The sequence below is a fragment of the Peromyscus californicus genome, unplaced genomic scaffold (assembly GCF_007827085.1).
Source record: "Peromyscus californicus insignis strain IS unplaced genomic scaffold, ASM782708v3 Scaffold_1__1_contigs__length_55948999, whole genome shotgun sequence".
NCBI lineage: Eukaryota > Metazoa > Chordata > Mammalia > Rodentia > Cricetidae > Peromyscus > Peromyscus californicus.
The window spans coordinates 47465233-47479901 of NW_026294492.1; the positions used below are offsets into that span (position 1 = coordinate 47465233).

A 14669-nucleotide genomic window follows, 5' to 3' on the forward strand; every position below is an offset into this window, starting at 1 on the left:
TGGCCTCCATCCCATCCAGACACTTGCCCTTAGCTCTCTATTATCCAGGAGAGTAAGTCCTGCTAGGCTGGGGGACAATGCAGGGGCCTGTGAACAGTCAGAGGAAGTCAATGATCTTTGCCCAAGTGCTAGGCTGGGGGACAATGCAGGGGCCTGTGAACAGTCAGAGGAAGTCAATGATCTTTGCCCAAGGCCTTCAGCCCCGACTCGCTCCCAAACCCCAACTGCTGATGCCCCCCCCCCTTGTCTTCCAGCGCCTCCGGCTGGTATTCGGCGAGCCTCCCGCACAGCTCTGTGTATTCTGGGATCTGCAGAGGTAGGTGGATGGGTGCGATGGTCCGCCCAAGTGCAGGGGTCACTGTGCGCTCAGCGGCTCCACCCGCAGCCACAGCCCGCCCTCTGCGCGCAGGATCAGCTCCGGCTTCCGACGCGGCTCCTTGTCGTCCGGCAGGATGCGGAAGCGCAGCAGGGTGAGCGCCAGCGCCACCTTCATCTCGCTCATGGCGAAAGTCTGTCCTATGCAGTTCCTGCGGGAGGGCGGGGTGGAGACTCTGACTGTGTCCTATATCCTATCACTGAAACCTTGCCTAGGTACCTTCCCACCCTGGTCAGCCAGCTGGAGGGGCACCCAAGGGGAACTAATTTATTCAGGATCCTTCATATACATCCACATTCTGTATCCCATGAACCCCAGTCAGACCTCAGAGCCCAAATGAAACCATCAGCTGGGAGGCGCATGAGCACAAGGTTGCAGTTCTTAGACTTTCCCAACCCTGGTACTGCACATCTTTGCTTAACCTGCGAAGATGCAGGAAGGAGACCCAGATCCTGACTGTCCCAACTTCCCACCTTCTCCATCTTTCCTAAACTTTTGCCCCATCACTTCAAGCCCTCTGGCCTCACCTGGGCCCAGCGGAGAAGGGAATAAAAGCCAGAGGTGATCTGTCCTTTATGTTCTCTGGGTCAAAGCGGAAGGGGTCATAGACCTGAAAGAGACAGTGAGTGGCATCTCCCAGCACAGCCAGAGACAGAACCCCGTGTGTGGTGGGGAAGGGAAGGTCTGATTTCCCCAGCCAAAACCTGCTCCTTCCACTAGGATCATTGTGATGACGAAAAAGAATGGGGGAGAGCGGTTACAGCACCTCAGGGTCAGGCCACACAGTTGGGTTGTGATGGGTCGCGAAAATATTGATGATGCAGACGACACCTGTGGTGAAGTGGGGCCAGGAGTGTGAGCCTGCTCTGAATAAACCTGGCTGTGTGCCCAGGACCCTCCTTCCCTGTCCTGTGGGCACCTTTAGGGATGACCCGGCCATCTAGGAGGGAAATGTCCTGGGTACAGCAGCGGGAGATCACTGTGACCGGGGGATGCAGCCGCAGACTCTCCTTGATGCACATGGTCAGGAAGGGCAGCTGGGCCAGGTCGTCCCTGAGGAACACAATTATCCAGGAGCAAAACAGAGGCTGCCGGCCCCTGTGTTGCCCACGTAACCTTTCCCCACGGTGTTAGAACATTCCCATGGAAAGAAGAGAAGCAGGAAAGTACTGGAGAGACTTTAGCCAGGTACCTTCAGAAGCTTTTTCTGAAGTAAACACATATAAATGTCAACCATAAAGAGGAACTCAAAATTGTTTAAAAAGTGAATCTTTTGGTAAGGGCAAAATTAAAACACACTAAGTAAGAGACAACAAAGACATAGTGTTTGACATTCTTTACCACCCTTCTCTGTTTCTGCTGCCTCTGTTTGAGTCTCTCCTTCCCTCCCTCTCATCCTCCTATCCACTGTCCCTTCCCTCCACACTGCCTTCTTTTTTTATCTCTGTTCCCACCCTGCTCCCTCACATGCAAATTTTCTGTCCTCTCTCTTTTCATAGCTTCCCTTTTCCCTCCTCCTTCCTTTCATTCTCCTACTTCTTTTTTCTCCTCTTCCTTATCCTCATCACTCTTCCTTCTTTCTCCTACACTCTCCCTTTCCTTTTCTCACACAACTTTTTGTTGATATTTCTCCTCTTTCCTACTCCTCATTGTGTAACAAATTTGTCCAAACTAAAATATTCCGTCTCGGGGAGCTCCAAAAGACTCAGGAGGTACACAAAACTTATGCTCAAAGTGTGAACAATTCACAAGTCTTAGGAAATTCCTGAAGCCTAAAAGATCCTCAAGGTTAAATAAAAGGTAATAACTTCTGGACAGAGACTCTCTAGGGGCTCCAGGGATGTAGCTTTTTTGAATCCTCACCCACATTAGCATGGCATTTCAGGGATACAGCTGTAAATAACCCCTCTCCATACTGATGTGAGAAATTCTAATAAACTCACTGTTTCACTAAATTGGCCTTTCATGGATTCATTTCTTTGGTCTGTTGTCCAGGAAGGTAAATAGACATTTGTTCACATCTCCCCAAGAAAAGTCAGACACCACCACTCCTCTTGTCTCTGTTCTTTTCCACCAACTCTTCTTCTCCTCCCTTGGATCTACAGCCCTGACCTCAGTCCCAACCAGATATCTCCTTATCCTCATTCAGGGTTCTAGATTGAAACTCGTCCTTTACCCCAGTCTTGCTTCTCTTACTCTAAACCTCACCCCTGCCAGTGTGTCCTGGGAGTGTCCTGATGCAGGACTGGTCTCCCATCAGGCTTGGAGCTCCTGACATCACTTCCCTCAGCTGCATCCTTAGCACAGGAGAGCTGCCCGTAAAATTCTCATGGGAAGGCATTATGGGAGGATTTGCTGGATGGGGGCATGGATGATGCAACAGATTGCACAGCACACGGACAATGACTTTTGCCCCCATGGGTCACTTATGAATTCCTATTCTGGCAGAAAATAGGGAACGGAAGAGCAAACAGTCAGGGAAGGGAGACATTGAAAACAAATGTTACATGAGACAAGGAAGAAAGAGGAAGGAAAGTTTATATACAATGAATATCTGCAAAGTGGCATCATCTGCCCTTACACACTGTTATATTGTTAGGAACTCTCTCGGAAGTTCAAATCTTTCTGTCCCAAAGCACAAAACTTCCTCTTGTTAATGAGGTAGATACTATACTCACCAAGAAATAATGCAAATCAGCAAAAAGAGCCCCTCCACCACCTGAGGAGCGGAGTCAGGGGAAGGGCCTAGTAACATACCAGGACCTGCGCTCACCACTCAATCTCTGGAGACTTTCGGTCCCTCAGCAGCTCCTGCACCTCCTGCCTGCAGCGCTCCTGGTATTCTGGGTGCTTCGCCAGGTTGTACAGGATCCAGGAGAGTCCACTAGCTGTGGTGTCATGGCCTGAGGGACAGACAGGTGGGCTTGGGTCTCAGAGCTACTTCAGCACCACAAAGTGGGCAGCAGGCAGACAGGAAGGACCCCAGGAAGAATGAGGAAAGGGGAAAATGGATGATAGTGGGATTTCAGGGTCCATACAAGACGTCCCTGGAATGGAGACTTCTGCTCCCTCTGTAGTTCCACAGTGGGACCCTCACCCTCAAACATGAAGGTGTCAGCCTCTGCTCTGATGTCCTCATCTGACAGCTCCTTTCCATCTTCATCCTGGAGACAAGGCAAGAGACCAGATCACAGCAGTCTATGAGTCTATGCCTAACCTGACAGCTCTCTCAGATCCATACACCAAGCCCACCGCGCCTCTGCATCTCTCTTGATCATCATCACCAGTCCCTCCCCGCCAGGTACAGTTCTTGACTGTCCCGCCTCCTCTGTGTGTGTGTGTGTGTGTGTGTGTGTGTGTGTGTGTGTGTGTGTGTGTGTATGTGTGTGTGCTGTTTGGAGGAAATGGTGACCACTGGCTGTTTCCTAGTTTCTCTATGATAAGTGATTTCTAGGAAACAAAGGAACAAGGAATCCTGTGTATAGGATGATGGCACAGCAGCAGCATTCCTTTGAAACTGGAGAATAAACATTACCCTCAAGACACTGTATGGATCTTCTCCTAGGAGGGGAGTGGAACACTTTCTGTCAGTTCTCCCACGATTGTTTGATAGGAATAGTGTCTGCCTTGTCAACAAGGACAACGCTGCACACTTTGGGACAGGAAGGGTTGGACTACGGGAGAAACAGTAACAATATGACGACGTGTGAATGCAGATGATGTCTCCTTACACATGACCGGTGACTAGACTTCTCTTTCTCTCTTCACTTTCAAATATTTTTCATATGTTTCCCCCTGACTGTTTTATCCTTCACCCCAATTCCTACTGTCCTCGTTTGTTCCATTCTTGGGTGCTACACACAGAAAATGTGTCTTATCTCCTCTGGAGGCTCTTAGGCTTGCATACCTGTAGAATTTACCTGTGATTGGAGAAAACCTGCTCACATTCCAGAATAAAGTCCTCTCTCAAAGTGCAAAGTTTTATGTTCATGAAAATGCCATAATGAAATGAGTTAGTTTGCACACTCAAGAATTAAAAATGTCCTCTCCTGCTCATTTGTCTCTTATTCTCTTACTCTCCCAACATTACTTCTTCCCTACACTCCCCCTCCTCTTCTTATCTCCACATCCTTGTCCTCCTTCACTTCCTGCTGTCTAGCTCTCTCTCCTTTCCCATCTGTGCATACTCCCTGAAACAAAGAAGACACGGATGTGCCAACTCTGCTGTGAAACCTGCAAGACTCATAATGTATGGGTCTCCTGTGATGGAAAACCTATCTGGTTTATCTGGACACACAGATAAAATCATGAAATCACCTGAGAAGGGAGGAGCTGGGGATAGGAAGCCATTCTTACAATCCTAGACTTGTTGCTGGTATTGTTGAGGATGACGGATGGGCTGCCCTGGTCATGCAAGTGCACAGTTCTAGGCACACATACAGATATAAGTATCTGTATATTTCTCAACAACATATTAAGTTATAAATGGAGTGAAGCCTTAGATCCTTCAGTTTCAGATCTAGCAGGGATGTGCTGACTGGACTCTGGTGTTATCTCTCTAACATTTCTTTCTGGCTTGTCTTTCTTTTCCTCACATGCCTTCCATGGCCCGTAGGTATCTCTACATCAAGCCCCAAATCTGAACTGTCTTTTGATCCCATATTTGACACCATTATTCATCCTAACACTTAAAGCCAAGAATGTGGTACTAGCATGTAGTCCCATGACTTGGAAATTTGGGACAGGAGAACCCATTCACTAGAAACACAATGAGACTGATCTCTAAAATGCTAACAGACCTAAGTGATGTAGCATACATCTGTAATTCCAGAATGTGCAAGGTGAGTGCAGAAAGAACATGAGATTAAAGTCATCTAGGGCTGTTTAGTGAGACTCTGTCTAAAAATTACTCTCGCAAATACAAAAATAGCTATTCAATAAGTTAATTAATAATTATTTTGACATAGGGTTTCACCATGTAGCCCTGACTGGCCTGGAATTCAATATATATACTAGGCTGGCCTCAAGCTCACAATGATCTTCCTGTCACTGCTTCTGGAGTACTGGAATTAAAGGTGTGCACTATCACGCTCAGTGAATCAAGTTTAAAGAACTCCATTCTACCTCTTGAGAACCCACCTTGGTCAGCAGCAGCACATCAATGAAGTCCAAAGTCTTGGACTTGGCCTTGGCCTTGAGGACATCATCAATATCCTTACTGGGGAGAGTACGTCGTCGATCCTGGATGACGGCGTCTGTGAAGTCATGCACCAGGCGGCAGGCCTTATGGAAGCGCATCCCGTTAGGGGTGAGCTGATAAAGTGAGTCTATGTGCAGAAGCAGCTGCTGGTACCGTTTGGACACTAAAGCACTGAGTTCCAAGATGGCAGAAATATACTCACTGGGCTTCCTACAAGAGTAGAGCATGAAGAGAAGCAAAGCAACTCAATGCAACTGAAGCCCAAGAAGCACCTCTCAGCAACAAATAGGAACCTTGCCAAAAGGATACACAGTAGTCAGAAACAGCCACACAAATCCATGGCTGCCATTAGTTGTAAAATTTGACTCAGGACTCTTATCTCTCTATCCCATCCTCATGAGCCTCAGTGTCTCAAGGCATCTAGAGTGCAGCACAGACATCACACATCCCTTTTCTCTCTTGACCTAAACCTAGTTCTGACCCACCTGATTCCCAACACTTTCCACCAGTTAAGATCTCATTTTCTTCCAGTTACCCAGTCTCTTCCACAGGGTCCCTGCATTCAGTGACAATTCAACCTTATTTTGACAGTCAGTCAGTGTCTACAGAGCTCTGATATGATCATGTCCGTTTACTGTGGTTTGGAGCTGTCTCCCAAATGTCCATCTTTGGGGCTATTAGAAAGTGACAGAACCATTAGGAGATAGGGCTTAATAGAGGATCACTAGGCCATTTTAAATGTGCCTTGGAGAGGATGTTAGTACCCTGACCCTTTCCTGTCTCTCTTTATTTCCCAATTGCTGTGAAGTAAACATTTTCCCTAACACATGCTACCACCAAAACAACAAAGTCAAAGAACCATCAACAAAAGTCTCTGAAACTATGAGGCACAATAAATGCATCTTCTGATTAGGTCAATACCCTCAGAAATGTTGTCACAGAAACAGAAGTGACTACAAGTACAAATACCCTTGGTAGAGACTATAGGAGAAAATTCCAACCTTTGTCTGGCTTTCGTGTCCTTATGGTTTAGCCACTATGTTGTTGTATACAGATTGTCAACTTGACAAAATCTAGAATCACCTTGCAGACAAATTTCTGAGCACATCTGGATTCTCTAGACTGGGTTAATTGAGGTGGTAATACCCACCTTAATAAGGGAACATTATGCCGTGCCTGGGGCTTTCAGATGACACAAAAAGGAAGAAGTTACTTGAGCATAACTGCTCATTGCTCTCTGCTTCCTGACTGTGGATGCAATGTGACCATCAGTCTCACACTCCTACACCTGTGACTTCCCCTCAACTTTAACCCAAAACAAATCCTTCCTTCTTTATTTTTTGTTGTGTCAACAAGAAACACAAGTAATATGTAAATTGGTACCAGAAGTGGGATCTTAACTGTAATAATCCTGAATATGTGGTTCTTGGGCCTTTGAAACTTGCTTGTAGAAGAAACATAGAAGAATCTGAAATGATGAGCCAGAAAAGCCCTTAAATTCTGTAAGAAGAGCTTAAAGGAAAATTCTGATGGGAGTTTGGTAGACCAGAATATCAAAAAGAAATGCAGTTAATGGAGACCTAGATCATGTGGGGGTTTTTTGGTGTGTGTGTGTGTGTGTGTGTGTGTGTGTGTGTGTGTGTGTGTGTGTGTGTGTGTGAGCTCTGTCAGGAACTAGCCCATTCCTGATGCTTTTCTGGCAACAAATTTGGCTTCTTTCTCCCGATGTCCTAAGAACTTGTGTGGGACTGAATTAAAAGGTGGTAGACCTTTCGAGTGAAGAAAATTTCAAGACATCATAGCATTCAGGATATGGGATGGCTACTGCTCTCTGCCCTTTTTCATATCTACAATGAGAAGGGGGTTTCAGACAACATAAAAAAGAGAAAACTAGTTGAGCATAAACGTTCATTAGTCTTTGCTTCCTGACTACAGACACAGTGTAGCCAGCCTGCTGCCTGGTCTTCCTCACCATGATGGAGTTTCCCTCAAACTGTGAGCTGAAATAAACCCTTCCTTAAATGGCTTTTACCAGTTACTTTGTGTGGCAATGAAAAAAGTACCTAATTCAGAAGCGTCAACCTGGTGATCTCAGGTCTAAGGTGCCTCCTCCAGGCCAGATTTACATGATTTACATCTGCATCCCTGGATCTTGCTCTAAATCACCTCCTCCAGGGAGCCCCCTCTTTTCCTACTGGCCAGTCATCACTCTTGCACCTCCTCCCTTAGGTCCATAATCCAGGTTCTCAGGCTAGTGGGAGGAACTCACTCCTGGCAGTTGCTATCGAAGCTGAAGACACATTTCTGCAGACTGTCCAAGGTCATCAGGCTGATGTTCTCAAACATGTCCAGACGGGCGCTGCCCCCTGAGACCAGGCGCTGCCATTTGGCCTTTACAGAAAAGAAACAGTATCATAACCGGGTCACAGATCCTTGAGACTCTACCCAATCACAACCACAGGAATGGATACCCTAAATCAGCCTCCCAAGTCTATGCTCCAGACACTTGACCCTGAGAATAACCAGACTTGAGTGGGAGCAATACTGTTATGTAGAGCCAAGGCTGAAGATCAGGAGCCCTGAGTTTAAGCCTCATCTCTGACTCCCACGCTCTGTGAACCCTCAATCAGCTCATTGCCCTCTGTCTCACGTGCCATGTCTTGACTGTGTCTGATAAACCACAAAGGAGCCCATGTGCCACTATTTCTAGATCAATTACTACCTGGGCAGAGTAGAACAATTCCTTTATGCTTCCAAACTTCAGGTTCATCCCTAACAAGGAAAAAGTAACCTCTATCTCACAGGTTTGTTGAAAATTAAATTTGCAGCATAAATTATGGAATTGGGTCATAACCCTCAGTTCCAGAACATGTTGTGAATGCAATAAATGGTATTATTCCTTGAGTATCATAAGTTGAACTTAAAGCTACCTCTATGTCAAGCATGGCTGACCTCCATGTTTTCTAAGCACCCTTACTAAGTATTCCAAACATAAATCATATCAACACTCTTTTTTCTTTTTGGTTTTTCATGACAGGGTTTCTCTGTGTAAAAGCCCTAGCTGTCCTGGAACTTTCTTTGTAGACCAGGCTGGCCTTGAACTCAGAGATCCGTCTGCCTCTGCCTCCTGAGTGCTGGGATTAAAGGCATGTGTCACCACTCCCCAGCTCATTCCAATGTTCTTAACCTGGGCTACTTCATAGATACTTGCAGAAACCCCTGAGAGATCCAGTGATGACTCTCCTTGGGCAAATATCGGACCCATTCCACCTTGTTATAAAAGCAAATTCCCTAAAACTAAGCAACACAATGTAGGTCATAGGTTGCATCTGTTGAAGCCCACTTGTGATGCCCCATGGAATTTAGATGCTTTCAAGAAAGAACAGAAGCCGAGATGATGCACAGTGAGTAACTGACTGCCTTTTGTGTTTGAACGTGGAATCTGTGTGGTCTAGCAGAATCCACAAGTAAACAAGCTAAGCAGTCAGCTAACAAGTAGAAAAGAAAACTGTTGGCCCTTCACGTGCCTTCCACTCCCCCCCCCCCCCCCCCGCCCGTGCCTGTCTTGTTCCTCAACCCAGTATAATGTGAGTTTTCAGCAATGTCTATTAGAAAGTTGAACTTTTTCTACCACCCTTTGCTTTGTGTTAGATTTATGACTTTGACTAATATAGGCTAGGAAAACGGAAGGAGCTATAACCTCAATGAAACCCAAGCTTCAGCTGACTTCCAGATTCTCTCCTACGGAAATGTGTGCCATAGGAAGAAACCCAGGATGCCTTCTGAAGAGAGAGAACCTTAGAGACAAGAGTCCAGACTGTCCTTCTGAGACCACACTAAATTAGCTTGAAGTTGGTCAAGTCCCAAACGTCAGAGAATTATGCTGGTATCAGGAAAGCTGACCCATGGCTTATCATATGCCACAAGTGACCCAAACCCTGTCCAGAAGAACCAGCCCCCTGACCTACACCCTTATTAGCAACATCAGACCTCATTGTTTCCAAACTGGTGTGTGTGGCAGGGCCCTGCTCCTTAGCGGCAGTGTCGATATAGTCCTATCTATATCTAGTTTCCAAGGCAACCATCTCTAAAAATAGAAACTAACTCTTTATAAACACTCACTATGTGGGAAGATATGGCTCTATAGGATTTTCTTGGACACAAAATAGAGAGGAAAATAAAATAAAACATGGTCCCAGCATTACCCTTTAGAGTACACACCAGATCTATCTGAGGCCTTTTTCCTGAGAAGCTGGGTTCCAGGGACTTACGTGCATGATGTTGGTGCTGTCATTGAAAATCTTCATATACGGCTTCAGAATGTTGAAATGAAAGGCGGGTGTCAGCATGCGACGGTGGCGGCTCCACTTGTCACCAGCACTCAGCAAGAGCCCGTCCCCTGGTAGAGTAACATGGCAGTAAGCAATGGTAGCATATCCCCCCACCCCTGAGGATATTCCTAGGCCCTTCATCTGTAGCTACTCACCCAGCCAGGGTTTCAGGAAAGTGTAGAAGATTACTTCCTTTAGGGCAACCGCAACTGATATGAACAAGGATGATCAGGAGCCATGGAGAGACTAGGAAATGAACTTGCAGAGTGTGGGGGCCTCAGCGAGGTGTGTGCAAGTCTGCCCCAAGCCCAGAATGACAGGGTTGGAGAAATGGACATAGGAAGCAGAGAGGAGATGGAGGAAGCAGGATACAAGATAAGACAGCATCAACTTAACTCATCATCCCTTCACTTGACTTCAACATAGTCTACCAAGTCTGCCCTTCAAGAGCAGCACAACATTCTACAGACCTAGCATAGCTGTCCACCCCAGCATGCTGTAACATCTCCTGACATAGTCGTGGACATATATGGGGTAATATGGGCTAACAAGGCTGAAATACACATGACATCCCCTAAATGAACCCATCTGCTGTGAAATGGATAGAGATGGTCTGATACATCTCAGTGTGCTCCATAGGCAGGTCCCAGTATGAAACACCCAACCAGCTTGTATTTTGAAAGATTTAGTCCTCAGATGCTGCCTCTATTTGGGGTGATTCTAGAAATCTTAGGAAGTGGACCTTAACTGGAGAAAGGTCATTGGAGTAATCCCTTTGAAATATATTGAATTGAGTTCCCTCCTCCCCTGTTTCCTCCCTCCTTCTCTCCATGGTTATGTGTCTATCTCTCTTTTATCATGATGGACTCTGACCCACAAATCAAAATCAATCTTTCCCTCATTTAAGTTGTGCTAAAAATAGCAACAAAAAGAGCTGCTCCATGAGGTGTAATCTGGAGATGGCCACATCAGTCAAGTTTCATACTGAAATACAGGTGAGGCAGAGGCAGGGGAATCACCAGAGCCCCATCTGCCTGCACTCTGGTCATATGCACCCGCTGGAGGCAGCATGGAGATCTTAGCAGTGGACAAACAGTCTAGTCCAATGTCCACCTGGATCGGAAAACAGGAGCCTCTTTGAGGTTTGGTGGAAGATGTAGATAACCACCTGCCAGGTCTCCACCCTCCGGTAGCATACCCCCCCAGTGGTGCACACCACACCATGGGTGTACAGGATTCCTTCCTCTTAGCTCTGAATGGAGATGAGAAGAAAGGGGTCCCACGTCCTCTAGGCTTTCCAAGTAAAAAATTACCAAGTCAGGTGGCCAGAGTGAGCCCTGAGAATTCTATCCAGCACTCTCTCATCCTCTGCGCTGAGCCTTGCCTGGGCTTCATCCTGACAACTTCAGTGGAAAGTAGGGAAAGCATGACAGGGCTACTTCAGGAATCACACAGAAGCATGAATGTGAAGACTAGAAGCCCCCCGTTTCCCTTAGCCACACCACTACCAGCTTCCCCCGAGTACCTGAGGCATTGAGGACAGATCGAATGATGTCAGGGTGACACAGAGTGATGATGGGGAAGATGGGACCCATCCATGTCCTGAAGCCCTGGGGGTAGGTGGCCACCAGCTTAGTCACCTCCTTCAGACCCTGCTCGGTGGGAGTGATCTATAAGCAAGACAGGAGCAGTCACTTCCTGGGATGATTTGTCAGGAGTCAAGTGCATTATGCTTATGAGATGCTCAGGCAGCTGATACAACATGACTTCTGGATATCTCTGTGATGGTGTTTCCAGAAGGCATTGGTGTGTGCATCAGTAGTCTTGGTCAGGATGACCCACCCTCCACAGGGTGGGTGGCACCATCCATCCGACTAAAGAACCATATAGAGCAATGGTTCCCAACCTTCCCAATGCTGTGATCCTTTCATACAGTCCTTCATGTTGTGGTGACCCCTAACCATAAAATTATCTTTGTTGCTACTTCATAACTGTAATTTTGCTAGTGTTGTGATTCGTAATGTACATATCTGATATGCAGGATATCTGATATGTGACTCCCCCAAGGGGATCTCAACCCCCAGGTTGAGAACTGCTGGTGTAGAACCATAGACGGAGGAAGGGAAAATTCACTCTCATTTCCAGACTGGTGCACCCTTCTTCTTTTGCCCACAGACATCACAGTACAGGTCCTTGACCTTTGGACTCTACCCCATCCCACAGGATGGCTCCTTCCTCAAGGATCCCCCATACACAGGATGCCAAGCCTTTGGTCTCTCAGATTGAATTAATTACAGCCTGGCTTCCCAGTCCCCCACTTTGCAGATGACATATTGTAGCGTGCTCAGAGTCCATAATTATATAAACCAGTGACAGTAACACAATGTACCCCCCTCTCTCTACCCTCACTCTGCTGTGGGATGGTCTGTATGTCAAATGTGTTACTGATTGGTCAATAAATAAATCACTGATTGGCCCGTGGCCAGGCAGGAAGTGTAGGCGGGACAAGGAGGAGAATAGAGCTGGGAAGTGGAAGGTTGAGTCAGAGAGACACTGCCAGCCGCCATGATGACAAGCCGCATGTGAAGATGACGGTAAGCCACGAGCCATGTGGCAAGGTATAGATTAATAGAAATGGATTAATTTAAGCTGTAAGAACAGTTTGCAAGAAGCCTGCCATGGCCATACAGTTTGAAACTAATATAAGTCTCTGTGTTTACTTGGTCGGGTCTGAGCGGTTGCGGGAATGGCGGGTAAGAGAGATTTGTCCTGACTGTGGGCCAGGCAGGAAAACTCAAGCTACATCACTCTCATGTGGAGATATATATATATATGTGCATATATATGTATATAGTGATATATGGCGTAATGATATATACATAATGTGTTGGATAGAGCTTGTATATCAATTATGTATATATTTATATATTCACATAAATATATTTGCATAACTGTATGAATAAAATCATGCTGCATAGTGATGTTCATATCACTGACACACTGCATATGTGTGTGACCCTGGTCCTATAAGATCATCATGGACCTGAAGAATTCCTATATGTAGTATTTTGGCATCATCCTGTGAGTGATGTCATTAACATGTATGTATGTATGTTGTGAGCTTTGCTATTTGCAAATGAAGCAACCAGGACCAAGTCACGAAAAAGAGAGTATAGGCTTGGTGAACGTCCAAGGGGTGGAGTCAAAGGACAGCTTGTGGGAGGGGGAGTGGACAGCTTTTATCTTGCTTGGGCAACAGGACTCACTGGTCCATCTGAGGGGAGAACTGCAAGCATAAAAAAAAATTGCTTCAGGAACAGGAGTCAGGAAGACAGTCCATAGTTCTCTTGCTCTGTGTGTGGTGGAAGAGGGATACCAAAGATCACCCTCAGCAAAACACAGAAACCCAGACATGGACTGACAGAAAAAATGGCACTGACCTTGGACAGGGCTTCTCAGGAGGCCCCAAGTCCACCCGCAGACAATGTGGGAACACCAGGGGTCCTCACTCTGTATGATCCACCCTGGAAGCCCCTCAGTGTCCACCAGTGTTTAAGAAAAACAGAGCAGAAATGGATCCAGAGCTAACGAAGGGTGGCAGACAGGAAGAGAAAAGCTAGAGGACACTGGAGGACTCGGGCCACTGTCCCCCTGAACCCCATTCCTGGTGCATTCACTCCTCAATAGGAGATCCACAATCTGCTGCCACACTCACCATGCCCAGGTGACCCAAGAACCAGTTCCGTTTGGGGGGCTGAGGGAAACCACAAAGATGTTGATATGTGCCATAGAAGGTATAGGTCTGAGTCAGGACACGGGCCAAGAGCCAGGAAGCTCCGACAAGCAGTACAAGCATCCACAGAGAGGATGCCTCCAGGCTCAATCCCAACCAGGACAGATCCAACTGTGGCATTCTGTGGGGCAGATGGACAGAGAGTGAGATTCAGAGACTGGGAAGAGGGATGGGGTCCTCGGGGATAGTAGACAGGGGTAGGGAGAGTGAAGGCTGTCGGCAGGAGGATTGGTCCACGGGGAGGAGAGGGGCAGTAAGAAGAAGAGGAGAGACAGGAGTCCCCAAATATCTGAATCAGAGTGAGGCTGCCAGGGGCTGTTACCTGGAAGCGAACAGGGTCACTGTGGCTTTTGGGCTTCCTAAGGAGTGCCTAGAGAGTTCAGAGCGCTCTCTAACCCGGTACAGGACCCGACAACTCTACCTCCCTTAGCCTGGCACCTCCTCTCAGGAACAGTGTGTTTCCCACAGTTCTCCCCCTCTAGAGCTGGCTCCTTTGTTCCAGGCTTCTGCCCTGGAGGAGGTGATGGGAGGCCAGGCTCAGCTGTGTCAGCCAATCCTCCACTGGCTCATCTGCCGCCTCCCCTCCTGGGCTGATGGCCAAGGGGAGGGGGGTTGGTCAGCAGGCTACAGAGTGGAGTTAATTCAGGGACAAACAGCATGGATGCCAGATCCTTAGGACTTGGCCCTTCTCACACGGTGGGGGGAGGGTGAGATTTGGGAGTGAGCAAGATTCTAAGGTGAGCAGAGGTAAGGCTGAGCCCCACATTTATAGCTGCCCCTACTCTTCCAAGAATAAGGTATATCTAGTAAAATCATTATCAGGAGTTCAGGTGCCAGGGGAACGGAGCCAGGCCAGGCCAGGCCCATCACAGACCGTCTCCTGAAGTCTTCTGCATGGGACTGCACTGACAGCTTGTACCATTCCTTTTTTAAACATGCATACATAATATTCTGTATTAATTTGTTGAG

The 14669-nt window shown here is 47.1% G+C and overlaps 1 protein-coding gene across 2 annotated transcripts; it reads right to left on the reverse strand.

Moving 5' to 3' along the window:
* Positions 1–230: 230 nt before the first annotated feature.
* On the reverse strand, positions 231–14142 carry LOC128115719 (cytochrome P450 4F4). Of its 2 annotated transcripts, XM_052746715.1 has the most exons (13): positions 14023–14142; positions 13623–13821; positions 11433–11577; positions 10063–10116; positions 9848–9975; positions 7846–7967; positions 5516–5786; positions 3474–3540; positions 3150–3279; positions 1296–1429; positions 1143–1207; positions 904–986; positions 231–527 (listed from the first exon to the last, which is right to left on the reverse strand). In XM_052746715.1, exons 2-13 carry the CDS (start codon positions 13818–13820, stop codon positions 356–358), a joined length of 1569 nt encoding a protein of 522 aa, XP_052602675.1. In that variant the 5' UTR covers position 13821; positions 14023–14142; the 3' UTR covers positions 231–355. The 2 variants fall into 2 exon arrangements, with proteins under 2 accessions (XP_052602675.1, XP_052602676.1); XM_052746716.1 differs by lacking the exon at positions 10063–10116.
* Positions 14143–14669: the final 527 nt, after the last annotated feature.